Source organism: Charadrius vociferus, unplaced genomic scaffold, assembly GCF_000708025.1.
Source record: "Charadrius vociferus isolate BGI_N301 unplaced genomic scaffold, ASM70802v2 scaffold1152, whole genome shotgun sequence".
NCBI lineage: Eukaryota > Metazoa > Chordata > Aves > Charadriiformes > Charadriidae > Charadrius > Charadrius vociferus.
This window is the reverse complement of record NW_009647122.1, coordinates 172,964-189,916: the sequence shown is the minus strand read 5'-3', so window position 1 is coordinate 189,916 and position 16,953 is coordinate 172,964. Positions and strand designations below refer to the sequence as shown.

The following is a 16,953-nucleotide window of genomic DNA, read 5'->3' as shown; positions in this document are numbered from 1 at the left end:
TGAGACTTAAAACATCTTTTCCTATCAAGGTTTTCTACCGATTTCAATAAGTTTTGAATCGCAGCCTTGTTCCAGACCTGGAAGGGAAGAAGGGAGTCGGTTCCCTCGTTGCACAGGTGACTTACCCAGTGATGCTCTGGGTGCTGACCCACACACCGCTGTGTAGCTCAAGTGCTGCGGGGGCTCCAGACGATCCCACTCTTCCAGAGATCCAGCCCCATGGTTGTATGCGCGGGCTTCTTGCTGCTGCTTACTTTTCAGGGCTGAGGAGTTTGTTTCTGCCCAGCTCTAGGTGCTCTTTGCCTCTCAGCCCAGTTTGGGAAGTACTCACCTGGTTTGGAAGGATTGGTAAGTGCCGTGCAGAGAGCAGCGTTCGGAAGTGGCTGTGCGTTACGTTGGCCTTTAAGTAATAAAACTACTTGGGAAAGATGAGAGATGTGTGCTCACTGACCCAGAAGCAGCAGTCCTGGGGGCTGCAACAGCTGCAGAGGCTCAGAGTCTTCATCAGAGTGTTGTTCTGTGATTGACTGATAAACCTTCTCTGCTGCTGCTTTGTTTTTACATTTCTGAAGTAGGACATCTGGGACAACAGAAATAGTTTTGTCTGTCATCCCCATGAATCGGCATGGGCCCGACAGGGAGAATCTCTTATCAGATCTGGCAAACCTTATCTCCTCCCATGAACATTCAAGGTTTTGCTGCATCCTCAGTGTGGCTTAGAGGACAGATGAGGACTCGGCCTGTGAGATGTGTAGCTCTTTCTCAAGTACAGAAGTGTTTTCCTGTTGCTCATGTGGTGGTTTCTGTGTGTTTCAAGCTCCTCCCCGCCTCCATCTGTGTCAAAGGCATTACCGTAAGGCTCAGCATCTCCCCGGCTTGTAATAGTTGTGTGTGTGGGCACAAGCTAATGACACTCTTGTCCCTCTTTAGGACAGCAGCGATGAAGCACTGTTTTTACAATGAGACCGTGGGGTTCTTCTACAACAACAGCCGCAAAGAGCTGACCACGTACTGGAGGACGAAGGATGTCCTGGTGGTTGCCCTGGGCCTGACAGTGAGTGTCATCGTGCTCCTGACCAACCTGCTGGTCATCACCGCCATCATCATCAACCGGCGTTTCCACTACCCCATCTACTACCTGCTGGGGAACTTGGCAGCTGCCGACCTCTTTGCTGGCATCGCGTACATGTTTCTCATGTTCCATACGGGGCCCAGGACAGCAGAGCTCTCCCTGAAGACCTGGTTCATCCGCCAGAGCCTGCTGGACACCAGCTTGACAGCCTCTGTGGTGAACCTGCTGGCAATCGCTGTAGAAAGGCACCAGACTGTTTTCACTATGCAGTTACACAGCAAAATGTCCAACCAACGTGTGATGATCCTCATCTTCTGTATTTGGGTCACGGCCCTGCTCCTGGGGCTCATCCCGTCCTACGGTTGGCACTGTCTCTGTGCCCTGGAGAAGTGCTCCAGCATGGCACCGCTCTACAGCAGGAGCTACCTGACCTTCTGGGCCATCTCCAACCTGGTCATCTTCCTGATCATGGTGGTTGTCTACACGCACATCTTCATCTATGTCAAGAGGAAGATGACACGGATGTCCAAGCACACTAGCTTCCACCCCCGCTACAAGGAGACCATGATCAGCCTTGTCAAGACGGTCACTATTATCCTAAGTAAGTCCACTCCCTGTAGTCCATCTGGAGGATGCTTTGATCCTCCATCCTGGGTTGTGTGGGGCTGGAGAGGGGAACGTGTTTGGGACAACAGGGAGGACTGGGAAGTGACTTTCTGCTTCTCTGGTCTCTGAAGATCCTGGGGTGATGCTTTGGTTTGGCTGCTGAGGAACTCGACAGTTTTAGGACTTTGCATGAATTGTGTGTGAGCTGTAACCAGAGCGACCTGGCAGACAGAGGGGAGACGAGCTCCTGCACCTCTTCCTCTCTGACATGGCCACTCCTCTGGTTAGCGGGGACAAGAGGGACTGTTACTGGTGTGACGTGGTAATATCTGAGTCCTGAAAGCGCAGGTGCTTTGGGCAAAGAAGCAGCTCTTTCATGTGCTCAACTCTAGTTTGCTGCCACCATAGAAGAGCAGCATGGAACCAGGAGCTATAATCAGGCCTTAATCAAGGAGCAGCACTTGGTGCTTCCTTTATTAAAGGAAGGGGAGAGTTTTGGGGCAGATGTTACAAGGCAACGGGGAAAGAATGAGGGAGTTGCATCCAAATTCCTTACTGGTTACTGGAACAAAGCACTGAACTCTGTTCAGATTTTTTTTTTTTTTTTTTTGAGCAGCTCAGTACCGGGTCTCGATCTGCTCGGATAAATCCATCCCTGGGAAGTCTCAGCTCTTAGTTGGAGCTGCTCTCCGTGAGCAGGGGATCTCCAGTAGAGTGCTAACTGCCCTGTCAGTCTGTCTGCATCCACGGTCCATAGTGCAAAGACGAGCAGAGCAGTCACTGGAAGCGCCTGGTGCTGAGGCTCTGCCTCTCCAGGATATTTATTCGGATATGTGCTGTTTCTGCCCGGTGCTGTGCACCTAGCAGCAGAGGCTGGTGCTTTCAACAGCCTGTCGCTTCGTGATTTCTTTAATCTGCTTTTGCCTCGTGCTTTAACGGGCTAACCACCTTTCTTTAAAGCGAAATAAATCAATGCGCTCACGTCTTCCGCAGCCCAGCTCGACTCTGGGCTCACGGTCACAACCCCTTGCTTGCAAATCTTTCCTGATAAGCGCAGAATTTGCTCCGTCAGGGAAACCCCGTAGCCGCAAACAAAGACTACTCCCTTGCAAACTCCCACTGGCGGAGCGGGCTGGGCAGGGGGGGGAGCAGCAGCGTGGGGGGGCTGTGGGGCTGCTTGGTGTGTCCCTGCTCGGGGGCACGCCAGCTTGCTGGGTCCTGTTGTGACTTGTGAGCGCTGAAACTGGAGTTTTCTGCCCGTTCCTGCCTTTCCTCATGATGTCGTCTTCCCTGCCTCGCAATCTCTCCATCTCTCGTGCACAGCTGGGAGTTCATTACTGGCCAGAGGGTCGGCGGGGCTGAAGAATGATTTACTTCATGTATTTTGTGGAGTCCAGAGTGGAGAGAAAAGTTGTTCTGTTCCCTCTTCCCTCCTGGACGGCATCGGAGGGTCACCCTGTGCTGTCAGCAGGACTGCTTCATTTTCTGGGGCTTCACAATATCAACTGGAAGAGGGTCGGCAGGATGGGGACGCTGGCCAAGAAGGAAAAAGCGATTCAGGCTTGGTGCATCACCTTGTTTTGGGAGATCCCTTTCCTCTTGGTGTCCCCCGCTCCTGGCTTGCCCTGCCCTTTGTCTTCTGCCTCGAGAGAGGAAAATCTTAGGTCAGAGGAGGCTCAGAAGAGCTGCTGTGGTTCCCCAGGGAGTCGGGACTGGTCTGAGGAGGGATGGAGCGGGGAGGAACCTAATGTGGAAAGGTGAGGGAGAATGAGGAGTTCATAAGGCATTTGGGACTCTCGTAACCCAAGAGCGTTTCCCTTCTGTGGGGCAGCGTCGGAGAGAAGCAGCAGTCCATTCCGCACAGGTCCCTTTGCCCAGGAGGGAACAAGGGAGGGAATTGCTCAGTTCGGGGGGAAAACACCTTTCCACTCGGACTCAGCGTACAGAAAATCGAGACTGCAGAGGGTTTTTTTTCCCCCTCCCTGTGAAAGCCCTGGTGTAATGCCTTCTCCACCCTCGTTCCCCAGCCTTCTGCAAACTTGGACTCTGCACAGAGGAATGCTTTGCGCCTTATGCATCAGAGGGCGTAGCCGCTGGTGAGCGTGCGAGGAAGCAGAGGGTGCGGTAGGAGCTGTCTGTGCCACTTCATTGCAAAGCGAGGGAGCTGCGGTTGATAATCCGGCAGGTCCCGGGCATTAAGAACAGGTCTAGGAGCCGACCTGGAAACCAATAATGAGTCCAAGGTACACTTGGAAGCTAGAAGCAAATTTTCCCACAGACCAGTTGAGTGACACAGGATGCGATGACGACCAAACCACGGGGCAGAGTCGTTAGTGACCATGCTGTGTCAGATTATTAAGAGTTCAGGCTGCTTTCTGAATAGTTTAGCTTTCATTAAGGAGCAAGGAAACCATTTGGATTTGCAGGTGAAACCTTACGTACCTCTTTTTGGTTTCCCCCCTCATTTTTAATATTCCTCTGGCTTTACTTTGTGCTGCTGGGAGGCAGTCTCTAGAGATAATCTGGCTTTCCTGGGGATGCTGAAAACCTGGCTGAACAAAAGTTACACCACTACACAAGGAGGTCCCTCTCCTGCAGGCTCAAGGTAGAACTATTGGAGCTTCCTTCATGACAGCCAGGAATTAATTTTGTATATTTCCTAAATTTAAAGGAGGCAAAGTCCTATCTGCAAGTGCGGGGGAAAACTGCCTGGCGCAGATGTGGTGGCTGCTGTGCCGACCACCTGGGAGCATGAGTTGCTTAAATAAGGGTGACATGATGCAGTGGCCTGAAATCATCAGGGAACACTCCCAGAAACCCAGGAGATCCCTCCCAAGTGTTACTTTGACTCTTCACCAGGGCAGCGTTTCACTCAATGACAGCTTTAAATTCAGCCTTTCGGTTTTGGTGCAGCTCCTCTGGCTGCCGTTCTTCCCCGGCAGATGTTTTTTTCAGCAAAGGGTGTAGTTGCGAAGTTCCCAGCAAGTCTTGTTCTCTTCCACCCTTTCCCAGAAGACACAGCAGGGTGCAGCTCCTGTGCTTTAAGATACAACCTCACGCCTGACCTCCAGGAGCACTGAACGAGTGCTGCATTTACGTCAGCTTTAAAATCACGACCATAAAAAGGGCTTTAGGAGCCACAGGTACCTCCCACTCCGTCATGCAAAACAGCAATTATCCTTTTGCCAAAGAACTTTGCAGGTGGTGGCAGGAACATAGTCTCAGCCCGACTGAATCAGTGGTGGAGTCTGTCCAGGTCAGTCCTGGTGTCGGCCAGTCCATTGCTTGGCTATTTTCTGCTCAGCGTAGCGCTGTGGGACAGTGACTTTATGGGACTGCCCAAAGGGTTGCCCAGGACTCCTCTTAACTGAAGCCCCATAAACTGCACAGACAGTGGAGATGATGTTGTTCAAGATGATCTAGAACTGAACTAGAAGATCAGTGAACCTCCAACCAGGACAGTGATCCTCAAAGGCCCTTCCAACCTAAACCATTCTACAATTGTAAGATGTATCACTCAGACTCTTCCCTAATTTTACTGCCTGTTCCCCTTTTTTGGAGGGATTGGCATGTAAATATGAACCATGGACACTTTATCTTCACTCTGTAAACGTAACGATGGGAATGAGGGGAGGTAAGTGAAAGGACTCGGAGTGTTGTTCTGAGTGAATGGGGTGGGGGAAAGCCCCCAATGCCTCCATTTTAGTATTTGCTGGTTGAAGCCTTGGTCTTCCTCCAGAGCAAAAATAAAGAGTGAAACTATGGTTTGGGATTTTTTTTCCCCCTATTTAACTCTTCACAAGATAAACCACCGGTGATTCCACTGAGCATCTTTCTGGTGAGTGACTGGGCAGGGCCGGGAACCTGCTTTTTCTCTAACAGGGTTTCTTCTCTCCCCAGGTGCTTTTGTCATCTGCTGGACGCCAGGACAAGTTGTGCTCCTCCTGGACGGCTTGGGCTGCAAGAGCTGCAATGTTCTAGCCGTGGAGAAATACGTCCTTTTGCTGGCAGAGATCAATTCGTTGATAAACGCTATTGTCTACTCTTACAGGGACAATGAGATGCGTAGCACCTTCCGGAGGATCCTCTGCTTTGTCTGTTATAGGAATTCCAAATACACCCCCACGGTGGTGAAGTTAAACACCACGGACCGCAGAACACTTTCTCAGAACGGGCACTTTACTGTGGATTCCTCTATTTAGCTGTGGATCGGTGAGACGAGCGCGGTGCCGAGCAGCGGCCGCTTTCTGAGCGGAGGAGCAGAGGCTGAGAGCAACCTGCTTCTAAAGCAGTAGAGACGTCTTTTTATCTGCTCAAGCATAAATATTTGTAGAGAACACTTGTCACCGGTAAAGGACAAGATGCTTTTAAGGAACTGCTGGATGGTGCGTTATTTAGGACAAACGTACTTTGAGTAGTATTCTTATTAAAGACTGCTATTTCTAACGCAAAGTTGATTTAATTTAGCAGCATCTAGAACTACGCTGTGTGCAACGGGAATCGCGCGTGATCTCGCAACGAGCAAAGTATTTCCTTGGTACTTCAGTATTACTGCCTTCACAAACAGTCGTTCCAGCGGTAGCGTACTCCAAAGAGCCAAAGCTCTTCAGCTTTACGCGTTGCTTCCCAAACAGAGCTGCTTAGCGCTTCCCCAGAGAGTCTTATTCGGGTCGTGTTCCACCCGCTTCACAAGTCGTATTCTTCTTAAGGCCTCTTCCGAGAGGAATCTGTTTGAATTGCTTCCTGAGAAGCAGATCCCTGCTTTCCGAAGTGTCTGTTACTGAAATTCAAAGTGTTCTGGGCTGGGGAAGGATGTCTTAGGAGCACCTAATCCTTTCCTAAAATGGAGAGTGGTGCTGTAACTAGCTGCAGTTGTGTTTGTGTTCTGCTAAGCGATACCATGTGGCATTCACAAGTTCATTGCCTATTCATAAATGTGGAGTGAGTCATGTTCCCACTAAACCATCTTTCTCCTCGCTGAAAGCCCTTTGGGACAGGTTTAGGTTAGATTCCAAAGCAATCCGTATTTTGCCTTAGGTTTTAATGTGCGGTTTGTACCTTAATACTCAACTGCTCAAATAACATGTTAACGGGCTGTTCAAACGTAGCCTTTCTCTCGCAAAGCATCATCAGAAATTAGCAGTATTAATTAATATTAGTGCATGTAGGGTCTGCCGTTCTGAGTAAGTCCATTTGCTGCATGTGACGTGCCCTGTAAACTGTCACCCTCCATGGTGAGGCCACGGCTGGAGGGCAGAGGCTTTGCCCGCAGAAGAATATTCACGGCTGAGAAACTGGAAATACTTCTCTAGGTTTCCTTTACCTTCACGTGGCTAAACTTTTAACAGTGTGAATGTGCCCGTGTCAGTCCAAAATCTAAAGTTAGTGGCTTCTGTGAGAGCAGGGAGAGGCTAACAGAAGGCAGGATTTGAAATATTGTCTAAATTTATAATTTCAGTTTGGTTGGTTGGTTTTTTTTAATAAAACAGCCCTGTTCTGTCAGATGATCAGCTTCTTGACTGATCACCTCAGCTGGCTTTGCAGAGAAGAAGACTTACTGGAGGCATTGTTTCTCAAATATGTGTGTATGGACTTTTTTTCTTGCAGAACGTGGTCAGGAAGTGACAGTGTTAAGATGACAGTCTCCCAGACTGACTACAACAGTCTTGGAATACGGTTCCCACCTCCGTGTCCCAGAGACTTTTTGAATAAATACGTTGTCCTGGGTTTTAGGAAAAAAAGACTTGGAATTTTTCCCCTGTCTCCCCGTCTCTGAAGCCCTGGGACGAACACCATCCTCCAGTTGTGCGGTGTGACGCTGGATGGGAGGGATGCTGGCCTTGACGCTTGCGTGCACTGCCACGTGCCGCGCGGTGGCCCTGCTGCTGATCTGCCTCCGTGGTGGGTTGTCCGTGGGCATCTCGCAGGACCGTGCATGTGTGCCTGGAGGGGTGACAGCCCCCAGAAAGACCGTGAGGAGAACTGGAGGAAGTAATTGTCAGCCAGAGCAGGGGGTAAGACTGCAGCCTTGGTGCAGTGTTTGCAGACACCAGGCTTGGCTGCTTTGGGGAAACTTCACGCTGTTTAAGTGTACCACGTGGTAAGGCTAAGAGAAGGCATAATTTTATTTTTATTGCCAAAGAAGACTTCTAGTTACCTTCACTTTCTCTGGAAAATACTGTTATTGGGATAGAGGTGTACACTGCGTGTACACACGGCAGTGGAAGCAGATGGTGAACGAGCAGTAGCTGGAGGAAGGCAGTAACAGTGAATGCCTGGAAAGCTCTTACTGGGAGTGCTGGAGCTGGGGCAGAACCAGGGTAGACCTTCTCTGCTTTCCTGAACACCCCCAAAGCAGGAAGCGCACGAGTCCTGCTTCATGCAAAGCTGATTTTACAATTAAATACATGCCAAGATCTGCTTTTATTAACAAAGGGAGGGGGAAGGAGGAAATCTGAAATCTCACGCTGCCAAAATGTGGGATTAGTACCAGTCTGATTTAAGCGGGGTGCGTGTAAGGAATTGACTGTGCCGCGTTTGGGTGCGAATGAATCTTTGTAGCGGGCGAGACGACACTTGGCTCCTGAAAGAACTGCAGTTGGCTTTCATGCCCAATTGGGCCTTTAATAAGCTGTACGCGTTCTTCCCTGAGGGATCTGGACGCTGGCCTGACCTCAGCCTTCTGCCGGCTGCTCGGCGAGCTGCGTGTTAGCGGCACGATCCCGCGCTGACAAGCGCTTTTGTGCAAGTACCTGCAGCGCAGGCAGACTTGACGTCGCTGCCAGCGGCCTCTTGATGCTTTATGGTCTCCTTATAGAGAGGATCACCTCTGAGGGGGGGGGTTCACTACTCTAAATGGCTTATTTAAATTTAGCATAACTGCCAAACCAGTACCAATACTAAACAACTGTCATACGCAGCACTAATGGAAAGTCTAACAAGGATTTGACCAGTTTGTCCCAAGCAGAATATCCTGACTACCCGGAGGATGTCAATGCTTTCTGCATAAAAATGGTCTCTGCTGAATAATGGTAACTGAACATACAAATGCAGCTCAATGCCCGATTTCCCAAAGGTAAATAGCAACTGATTAGTTCAAGAAGGAGGGGGAAAAAAAAAAAAAAAAGTCCCAAACCTTTAATGGAGCTCGTTTCTGAGCGATGGCTGGCACCCATCAGGAACGGAGGCGGGTTGCCTGGAATTCTTCAATGAGCTTTCTCTTCCCGAGGGACTTGGGACCCTTGGATTTCTACTTGTTTCCAGCTGGCTGTAACAGAGGAGAGAACAGCAAATTAGGAGTCATAGAAACTAGCCTGGAAAGAGCGCCGTTTTCAGTGAGATTTGAAAAGAAATGGTGAAATGAGGCAGAAGAGATAGGAGACGGATTATAACAGCCCTCCTAGCAACAAAGGTGAAGGGAGAGGGGGAGACATAAATGGTGTATATAGAACATGCGACACAAAAAAAGAGCAGTTTAGGCTGTTGGGTATTCTGCTTGACATTACTTTCTAGTTTTACTTAGGAACACAAAGCTGTGTGTAACCACAGCAGGCAGGAACCACGTCGCGCTGTGTTTTCCACCCGCCGCTCTGTGTTCTAAACAAGATGCTGCAGCGACGGGTGTGGTGTTACCCGATTACACGTTCGTTTCCCAAAGCTGCTTAGAAGACTTTAAGTATAACTTTATCATTGTGCGCAGAGCTGCATGTTCCCGAGTTCACGGGATCGCTTGGGTTTTAATTCGCAATCCACAACCTATGGTGTGTTTAGCTTAAATGTGGCCATATCCCTCTTTTCAGTTTGCAAAGACCCCCTGCCTCTTTTAAAATCACAGTCTGAAACTGCCTTTGCAGGTTCATTGCTGGTTTCATCAAGCTTTTTTTTTTAAGAGGAAATCTCCCTGAAATTAGTGTGTGTTTAGGGGGGTTTAATCTTGTTTTTTTCTTTTCTTTTCTTTTCTTTTTTTTTTTGAGGCATGTGAGATTTGTTCTAGACTTATTGCGCGTTGGGTGGGAAGAAGGAAGAGACACCTAGGAACTATTTGAAAGGGATCAAATGCGGGATGAGTGAGAACACACAACTTGATCAAAGATAGGCCGTGCGGTTCCAGGAATGAGAGGTCATGCCTTGCTGACTGGTTGGAATTCCTGAAGTAAGCTGCTGCCAAAAGTAATAGGGATTTTGGTGTGTTTTTTGGGGAGGGTAGCACCGGAGACTAATACTGTAGGGACTGATGGACTCCAAAGGTTTATTTTATCGGAGCGAAAAAAGAATCCAACAACAAAAAAAAACCTGCAGGAAGGGGTAAGACAGAAGAATAAGGGGGAAAATGAGATTAATAACAAGAAGCTGTTGATGGTGGGGTTTTTCTTTGTTTTTAAACTTCAGTCCATCGTCTTTCTGACCTACTGAGACATGGGAAATGAAAATCAAAGTCTCTGCTAGACTGTAAGCGTAGCCAGGGCAGAAGTTGAGCCTTTGTGCTGAGTCTTGGGCAATACTGGACTATCAGGGCTGAGAGCTTATTTTTTTTATGTGCGAGGATGGCCGGTCCCCCACTCTGCATGACAGGGGCAGATAGTTTTGGAGCCCACCCATAGGCTGGTGTGGCGCTCCCCCAGCCGAAGGCCAGCGAGGGGACCACGAGCACCTAAAGCTTTTACGGGGTGAGTTCTTCTTGCCGTAGGACACACGTTAGATCAGTTACGAAGTGAAGCCTGGTATCTCTCTGCAGTGGATCGGCGTGCGCGTAGACAAGATAATTTACAAAAGGTCACACTGAGGGTGTAATAATTACTTCCCGTGGTATTTCTGTGAAAAGCTGTTCTATAAAAAGCGCTGTGTTTAGCTGCGGCGGTTGGGTTTCATGAGTCCGCGCTGCCACATGATACGCGAATGTAAGTTCTGTGAGCCAAAAGTGAGAAGAACCCGTGTCTCATCTCATCTGAAAGCTGTTGCAGCCCAGAGTCCAGCTTCAAACGGAGTTTTTGGAAGATGCTTCTCTTCTAACTGGTGGTTTTGAGCAGGTGTTGTCCTTACGCTGTGACTGTCACGGCAGGCACCAGAAGGAAGAGGTAAGGAGGGGCTCTGATTTCCCTGCATTTCCCAGCAGGGAAAAGAAAACTGTCCATCAGTTGTTCACACCCATTTCCTGATAAACCTCACCTCAGAATCTCTTCTGTAATGGTGACAGAGCATTTGGCTGACTCCTGCTTGACTCCTTGCACCCGAAAGGGAGCGGTTGGTTGTGTTGCATTGGCCCTTTTCACGGCAGAACCAGTCTTACTCTCCTTGATTCCGGTTAAGGGAAAAACCCGAATTGCCGACTGGAAAAAACAAGCCGAGGATCTCTCAGATTTTCCTCGTGTTACACTAGAACGTGCCTGTAGCTGTCTCTAATGCTGCAGCGTTCCCCATCACGCCCTTGATGTCCCAAGCACTACACGGGAAGAAAGTCCAAAGGCTGCAGGAGAGTATCTTCCTCCTAAGGTCCGTAATCATGGGCTCGTCTAGATTTCAGTGCCACCAACCAGGAAGTAAAAGGAGCTTGCACGCTTGGTTTTGCTCCTATATAGTCATTTTTCACAAAATTATTTATTTGGTGCTACCCACCTGCGATTTTTAGCACTTTTCTCTTGGTCGGAGTAACGCAGCGTGGTAGAGCAGTGGGATCTGGCAGTACCCATGGCTAACTGGCCGCTGTGCTGTATGATGACAGAGAAACAGAAATGCTTTTGGCACTGCTGCTTTTCTCTTCCAACTGCCTCCATGCCTCAGGGACCTTCACTGAAGTGGTGCTTGCTCTTATTTTCTCTCTGGCTGTCAAGGAAATTGCACTTTTTATTGCAAATAGTCGGAGATCAAAGATGCATCCTCATATCTTGATGTTTTCTGGCATGGGCTGTTGTGAGCGTAACGCGGCTTTCAGTGCTAGATCAGTTTTATTTTACTATTTCCTTAATGTGTCTCTAAGAAACAACTTAGTTCGTAGCCCACAGCAAAGCAAAACCCATCGGTGTCTGGAAACCCCAGCAAATTTCACAAATACGAAGGCCAAAGCCAGAGCATCCCAGAGCTATGGATGGGGCGTCCTCGGGGTACTGCTGGTGACCTGTGTCACCACGGTGGTGCCTGTGGCCAGAGGTACGGACTGGGCAGTCACCTTCATCTGCTGTAACAGCGCTTGATGTTCCCGAGGCTGTTGCGGCAGCAGCCAAGGGATGCGTAAGCAACTCGAGGTTGAAGCTGCAGCGCACGTGCATGAAGAACCACGAGCAGAAGTCAGGAGCGGGATGATACGATGGGCTGCAGCACTCCAGAGCCTACGGAGATCTCTACAAGTGGTGGTTTGAAATGGTGAGTGCATGATTCTCCTTGGAAGTAGCTCACGAGTCCCCTTACTGGCAGGAAAACCTTGGCAGCTGCTGCTGTGCGGCGCGCTGTAGCCTTCCTCCGCCGGGAGGCAATGTAAGCCAAGCTTTTCTCTCGCCCTGTGCTTTCCTGTTCTCCACCTGACGCTTCTTCGTGACCCCTTTTCTGCTGAGCCGGGGGACGTACAGCCTCCCGTGAGCCAGCTGTCCTACCGGCACTTCTTAATACTCTCATTGGCACTTTTCAGTGCCCCGCGGAGGGGCTGTGCCACCCATGCTGTCACCAGCATGGAGCTGGGTGACATTAGTCGTGGCAGCGGAGTCTGTTTTCCACAAATTCCCCGTTAGTTTTGGGGCTGAGCAAAGCCTCCAACTGACCAAGTTCATAAGCTCCAACTTACAGGACACCGGCAGCAAGCAACCCCCCCCAGTGCCACCCCCTGCCCCGGGCAGGGCCACCTCCCCCCAGCCCAGGTTGCCCCAAGCCCCGTCCAACCTGGCCTTGAACACCTCCAGGGATGGGGCAGCCACAGCTTCTCGGGGCAACCTGCCCCAGGGGCTCACCGCCCTCACGGGGAAGAATTTCTCCCGAGATCTCCCCTAAATCTGCCCTCTGCCGGTGTCAACCCGCTGCCCCTGGTCCCACGGCTCCCCTCCCCGACCCAGAGTCCCTCCCCGGCTCTCCCGGAGCCCCTTCGGGCACTGGAAGGGGCTCTGAGCTCTCCCCTTTTTCGCCTTCTCTTCTCTGAACCCCCCAACTCTCCCAGCAGAGGGGCTCCAGCCCTCCCAGCATCTCCGTGCCCTCCTCTGGCCCCGCTCCACCAGCTCCGTGTCCTTGGGCAGGTATCTTTACACATGTATATACATCTACATATCTTAAGGGCAGAGGCATTTTAAAATAACTCTGAAATACAGCTGGGGAGCATGCAAGCTCCTCGCTGGCTTTCCTTCTCCAGAGGGAGCCCATCATTTCTGTGTACTGCTGCCTCCTGTTGCAAAAGGAGCGATCACAGGTCTAGCAGCTCATTTAATCCCATCGCGCCACGAACACATATTTGAGCTGTAGCTCTTGCTGTGGAAATGCCCGAGATAAGGCACAGACTACAGCGGGGGTGAATCTCCCTGTGAGTCTACGCTCTGTGGGCTTCAGGTGCAGTTTATAACGTGTCACTCGGCATCTGAACTCCTGGCTTTGGTTTTAAAATGAACTCTTCCCCCCCCCACTCCCCCTTTTTGTGCTGACAGCAGAGAATTCACTTGCTAATTATACCCCAGTCCATTTCCAATCGAAACGCACAGGGCAATTTATCAGAGCGCTGGAGACAGCTCTCCCCGTTCCCTTGGCTGCATCAGCAAGAACTTTTGCAAGACAATTTAATTTCTTGTCATCTTTTAATCCAGCTCCCTCTTCCCCTATAGTCAGCTCGTGAATGAGAAAAGATGGTTTATTAATCATTTTAGCAAAAGGCTGAGAAATACAGCGTTTCTTCCGTGGTGCCTGTGCTGTATGTCATCAGTCAGCATTCCCAGAGCGCTCGGAGCCACAGGGTCATAAACATTCAGCCCTGTGACATGGGAAAATTAGTTCCCTCACTGTGAAAACCTGACAAATGTGAACGCAGGGAGCCAGGTTTTTGCCTTCTTTGGGGCCTTAACGGGTGTTACTCAGAGCGGGATTTGCCCCCAGAGTTTTATGCAAGAACCTGCTTAAAATAAAGCTGGGGAAAAAAAAGTATGCGTCTTCTCCATGTCACATAGCGAGGAGTCGCTGTCTTATGGAGTTGAGTGGGATCTCCTAGCTCGTAAAGCCAGGCATGTGCCCCAATCAAGGTCCCAAATCGGTGTCAGGTTGGAGTAAATGGAAGACTGCTGGATGCTGCAGAACTTTTTGACTAAAAAGTGATGTGCTAGAATCTATCAAAAGCTGCAGGGTAAATACTGCCGTCGTTATCACTTTACTGGTGAGGTGGGATAACAGAGGAAGGGTTGGTTGTTCTGAGCCAAACCACAACCCCGGGACTCGCAGCATTTATCTGTTCCCTCTGTCACTCTCTGACCCGCCTTGCTCCGTCTCCCTTGTCTTCATCCCCACCTGCTGCTGCTCCTGTGTCTTTCCAAATAAGTTGTTCCTTATTTAGGATACTTTCTGTATTACTCCACAGGAGTTTTAGCTAACATTCCTTACCTGAAATAACAAAGGCAAATCATCTAAACCTGAGGTCCGGATTCAGAAGAGATCTTGGTTTTCCTTATACATAAATGTTAGGGCTCAATTTGAACTACTCATATTTGGAAATTTTAACAAATAAGCTGCGGTTTTCTGCCAATCCCCTGATGTGGTACTAATGGCAGAAGGTATTTGAATGAGTAAAAGTGCTGCTTGGCCACACAGGAGGCGTCCTGATAGAACCAAACCCAGCAAGATGTTGCTTTAACACTGAAGCTTCATAATAGCCATAAATGGGACTCTATATCTATGTATGCACACACAAATATATATGTATACATCAAAATAAACCAGTAAGAAGCTGTTCTGCTTCTGGGCATTAACGCTGCTCCTGATCCAAACACTGCGGAATGATTAAAAAAACCCAAAAGTAAATATACCAAGAGCTGGTGGACTGAGAGCGTTACTCTGGTTATTGTTTCCCCTCTGATTTAAACCTTCAGTCAGTTCGATCAATAAATGCACCAATACGAAGACAATGGTAATGCTCTGCCTGGAAACAGGATTTCACAGTCTGGATGGAGGCGAGAAGAGTTCTGGGAACTCGGGACTTACATGTTTGTGTTTGTCGATACCAGCAGTTTCTTGGAAATTTTCTAATGTAACAAATTTTTGTCTCTTCCTCCCCCACAACTATAACGATTACCCCCCAAGGAACAGTGGAATGCTAAGACTTCTGACCATGACTCTGCATTGATTATTGGTGTAGCCGTGCCTGAAAATGTCAGTGGGTTTAAGAGGTATGGGGTGTTACAGGGGAGAGAATAAGCTAAACAGGGAAGAGGAGGAGGAGGAGGAGGTTTGCCTGCTTTGTATTTGGAGAGGCGTCCTCGGCCAGGCTTCACCAGGACCCCCACGGGACCCTGCTGCCTTCCAGAGTGATCAGGACCCCACACGTTGCCATAATTGCTGCTTTTAGTAAACTTCCTTTTTTTTTTCCCCCAGGAAAGTCAATGTGTTTGCTGCAGAGAAACAGAAAAGGTGTTTTAACTTTGTCAGAGCAGAGCTACTTCAGCCGAGCGATTGCCCATACGCTGCGTTCGATGCACTGGGAACATCCCCAGAGGGGACACTCTGGGTCAGTTTGCAGCACTTTCATCATTCATCATGTTGGCTAGGAGGAAATGTTTTCCTTACAAAGATTTTTGCCGAGGAGCCGGAGAAGCCACCATGCCTGGCTGACACCGAGCCCTGGCCGCCAGCCGTCCGAGAGAGGGATTGAACCCCGAATTTGTGTTCTGAAGCAGAAGATGAATGTCACATGCCGGCTCTGGAGGATGAACACAACACTTCATATTTGCAGAACTGATATTGTTATTTTAAACAGCACTAAAACTGCAGCACTGAAATTAGCCTCATCCGTGAGGTGAAGATTCCAGCGTTGGGTTGGTAGCAACCAGGAGTGTGGAAGATGCTTCTGCTTGAAATGCAGCTGTAAGAGGACGTAAATCCTGTAAGTGTGTTATACTATTGGAAGGTAAAATGCTGAAAGAGGTGAAGAACGATGACTGATGTGATCAGCTCTGTGCTTGCACAGAAGCATTTAAATATAGAATCCTAATTTGACTTTTTCTCCCTTTTAAACTTCTGTTTTTAAGCACTCTAGGTCCAGCTGTAGCGCTATAGCTTTAAAGTAGCGGGTTGGGAAGATACCCAAACTTCTTATAAAGCTGTCTGGGTGACCCTCTATTAAAAATTAACTTTTTCTGCATTGCTTTGTGCCTGTCAAACTTATTGGGCTGTAAATATGTGAGATGTGCAGCAGCTTTGCTGTTGGAGGCTCTGCACACTCAGAGCCATGCACGGTCACGTTAAAGCATCTTTCCAAGGTGGCAAAGCGATGAGCGAATGTGACCTGAGCTTGGGCTGATGGAAGAAGGCAGTTATGGTGCGGTTGGTGCTCGTGGTGGTGCTGGTCCAGGAGGCCAGTAGCTTAGCGGCAGCTGAGAAGAATAAATCAAGTTGAAGCGAGAGAGTTTTCTCAGGATACTCAAAAACGTGAACAGCATTCGTAACAAAGAAGTATATAGTCTAATTCCCCGGGCATTGGAATAGGCTGCCCAGGGAGGTGGTTGAGTCACCATCCCTGGATGTGTTTAAGAGACGTTTGGATGTGGTGTTGGGGGATATGGTGTAGGGGAGAACTTTGTAGAGTAGGGTAGATGGTTGGACTCGATGAGCCCGAGGGTCTCTTCCAATCTAGACAATTCTATGATTCTAATTCTTCCTTCAGCTGTGCTTCTCACTAATAAAACTCCATTCGCATCCATCTGAATAGTTTTGCTCTCTCTGAGTGCAAAAAGTGAGGAATCAGGACAAAGTATGATGTCTGTTCCATGCTCGGCCTGACGTCAGATATATGCAAAACCGGTGCTCTCTGGGCAATAAATGCAACCTTTGCGCTGCGCTTAAATGTGGCTTTGCACGTTCAGATTGTTTACTGTCCGCCCAGACAAATTAGAGGTTAATTAGACGGGGACCTCCAAACATCATCGCCATAGGAGACGGCCGATGGCCGCGCTGACGTCACGGCGTGGATTTGATCCCTTCGGGACGCTCCGGCGGTGAACGGAGCTGCCGGGGAACCGGGACGAGGCGGCGGCGGGCGGCGCTAGGACCCAGCGCGGGGCGCTCGGCGGCCACGCCCCCCTCGCACGCTAGGGGCGTGGCCTGAGGGG

At 49.5% G+C, this 16,953-nt stretch overlaps 1 protein-coding gene across 1 annotated transcript; it reads left to right on the top strand.

Moving 5' to 3' along the window:
• Positions 1 to 934: 934 nt before the first annotated feature.
• Positions 935 to 5,880, top strand: LPAR2 (lysophosphatidic acid receptor 2). Its single transcript, XM_009895832.1, has 2 exons — positions 935 to 1,673; positions 5,579 to 5,880. Exons 1-2 carry the CDS (start codon positions 941 to 943, stop codon positions 5,878 to 5,880), a joined length of 1,035 nt encoding a protein of 344 aa, XP_009894134.1. The 5' UTR covers positions 935 to 940.
• The last annotated feature ends 11,073 nt before the right edge of the window (positions 5,881 to 16,953 follow it).

Excerpts from the sequence above, each read along its gene's own strand:
- LPAR2 (XM_009895832.1), top strand. The coding sequence starts at position 941 with ATGAAGCACTGTTTTTACAATGAGACCGTGGGGTTCTTCTACAACAAC. Across the intron at positions 1,674-5,578 it reads GACGGTCACTATTATCCTAA|GTGCTTTTGTCATCTGCTGG; the intron begins GTAAGTCCACTC and ends TTCTCTCCCCAG.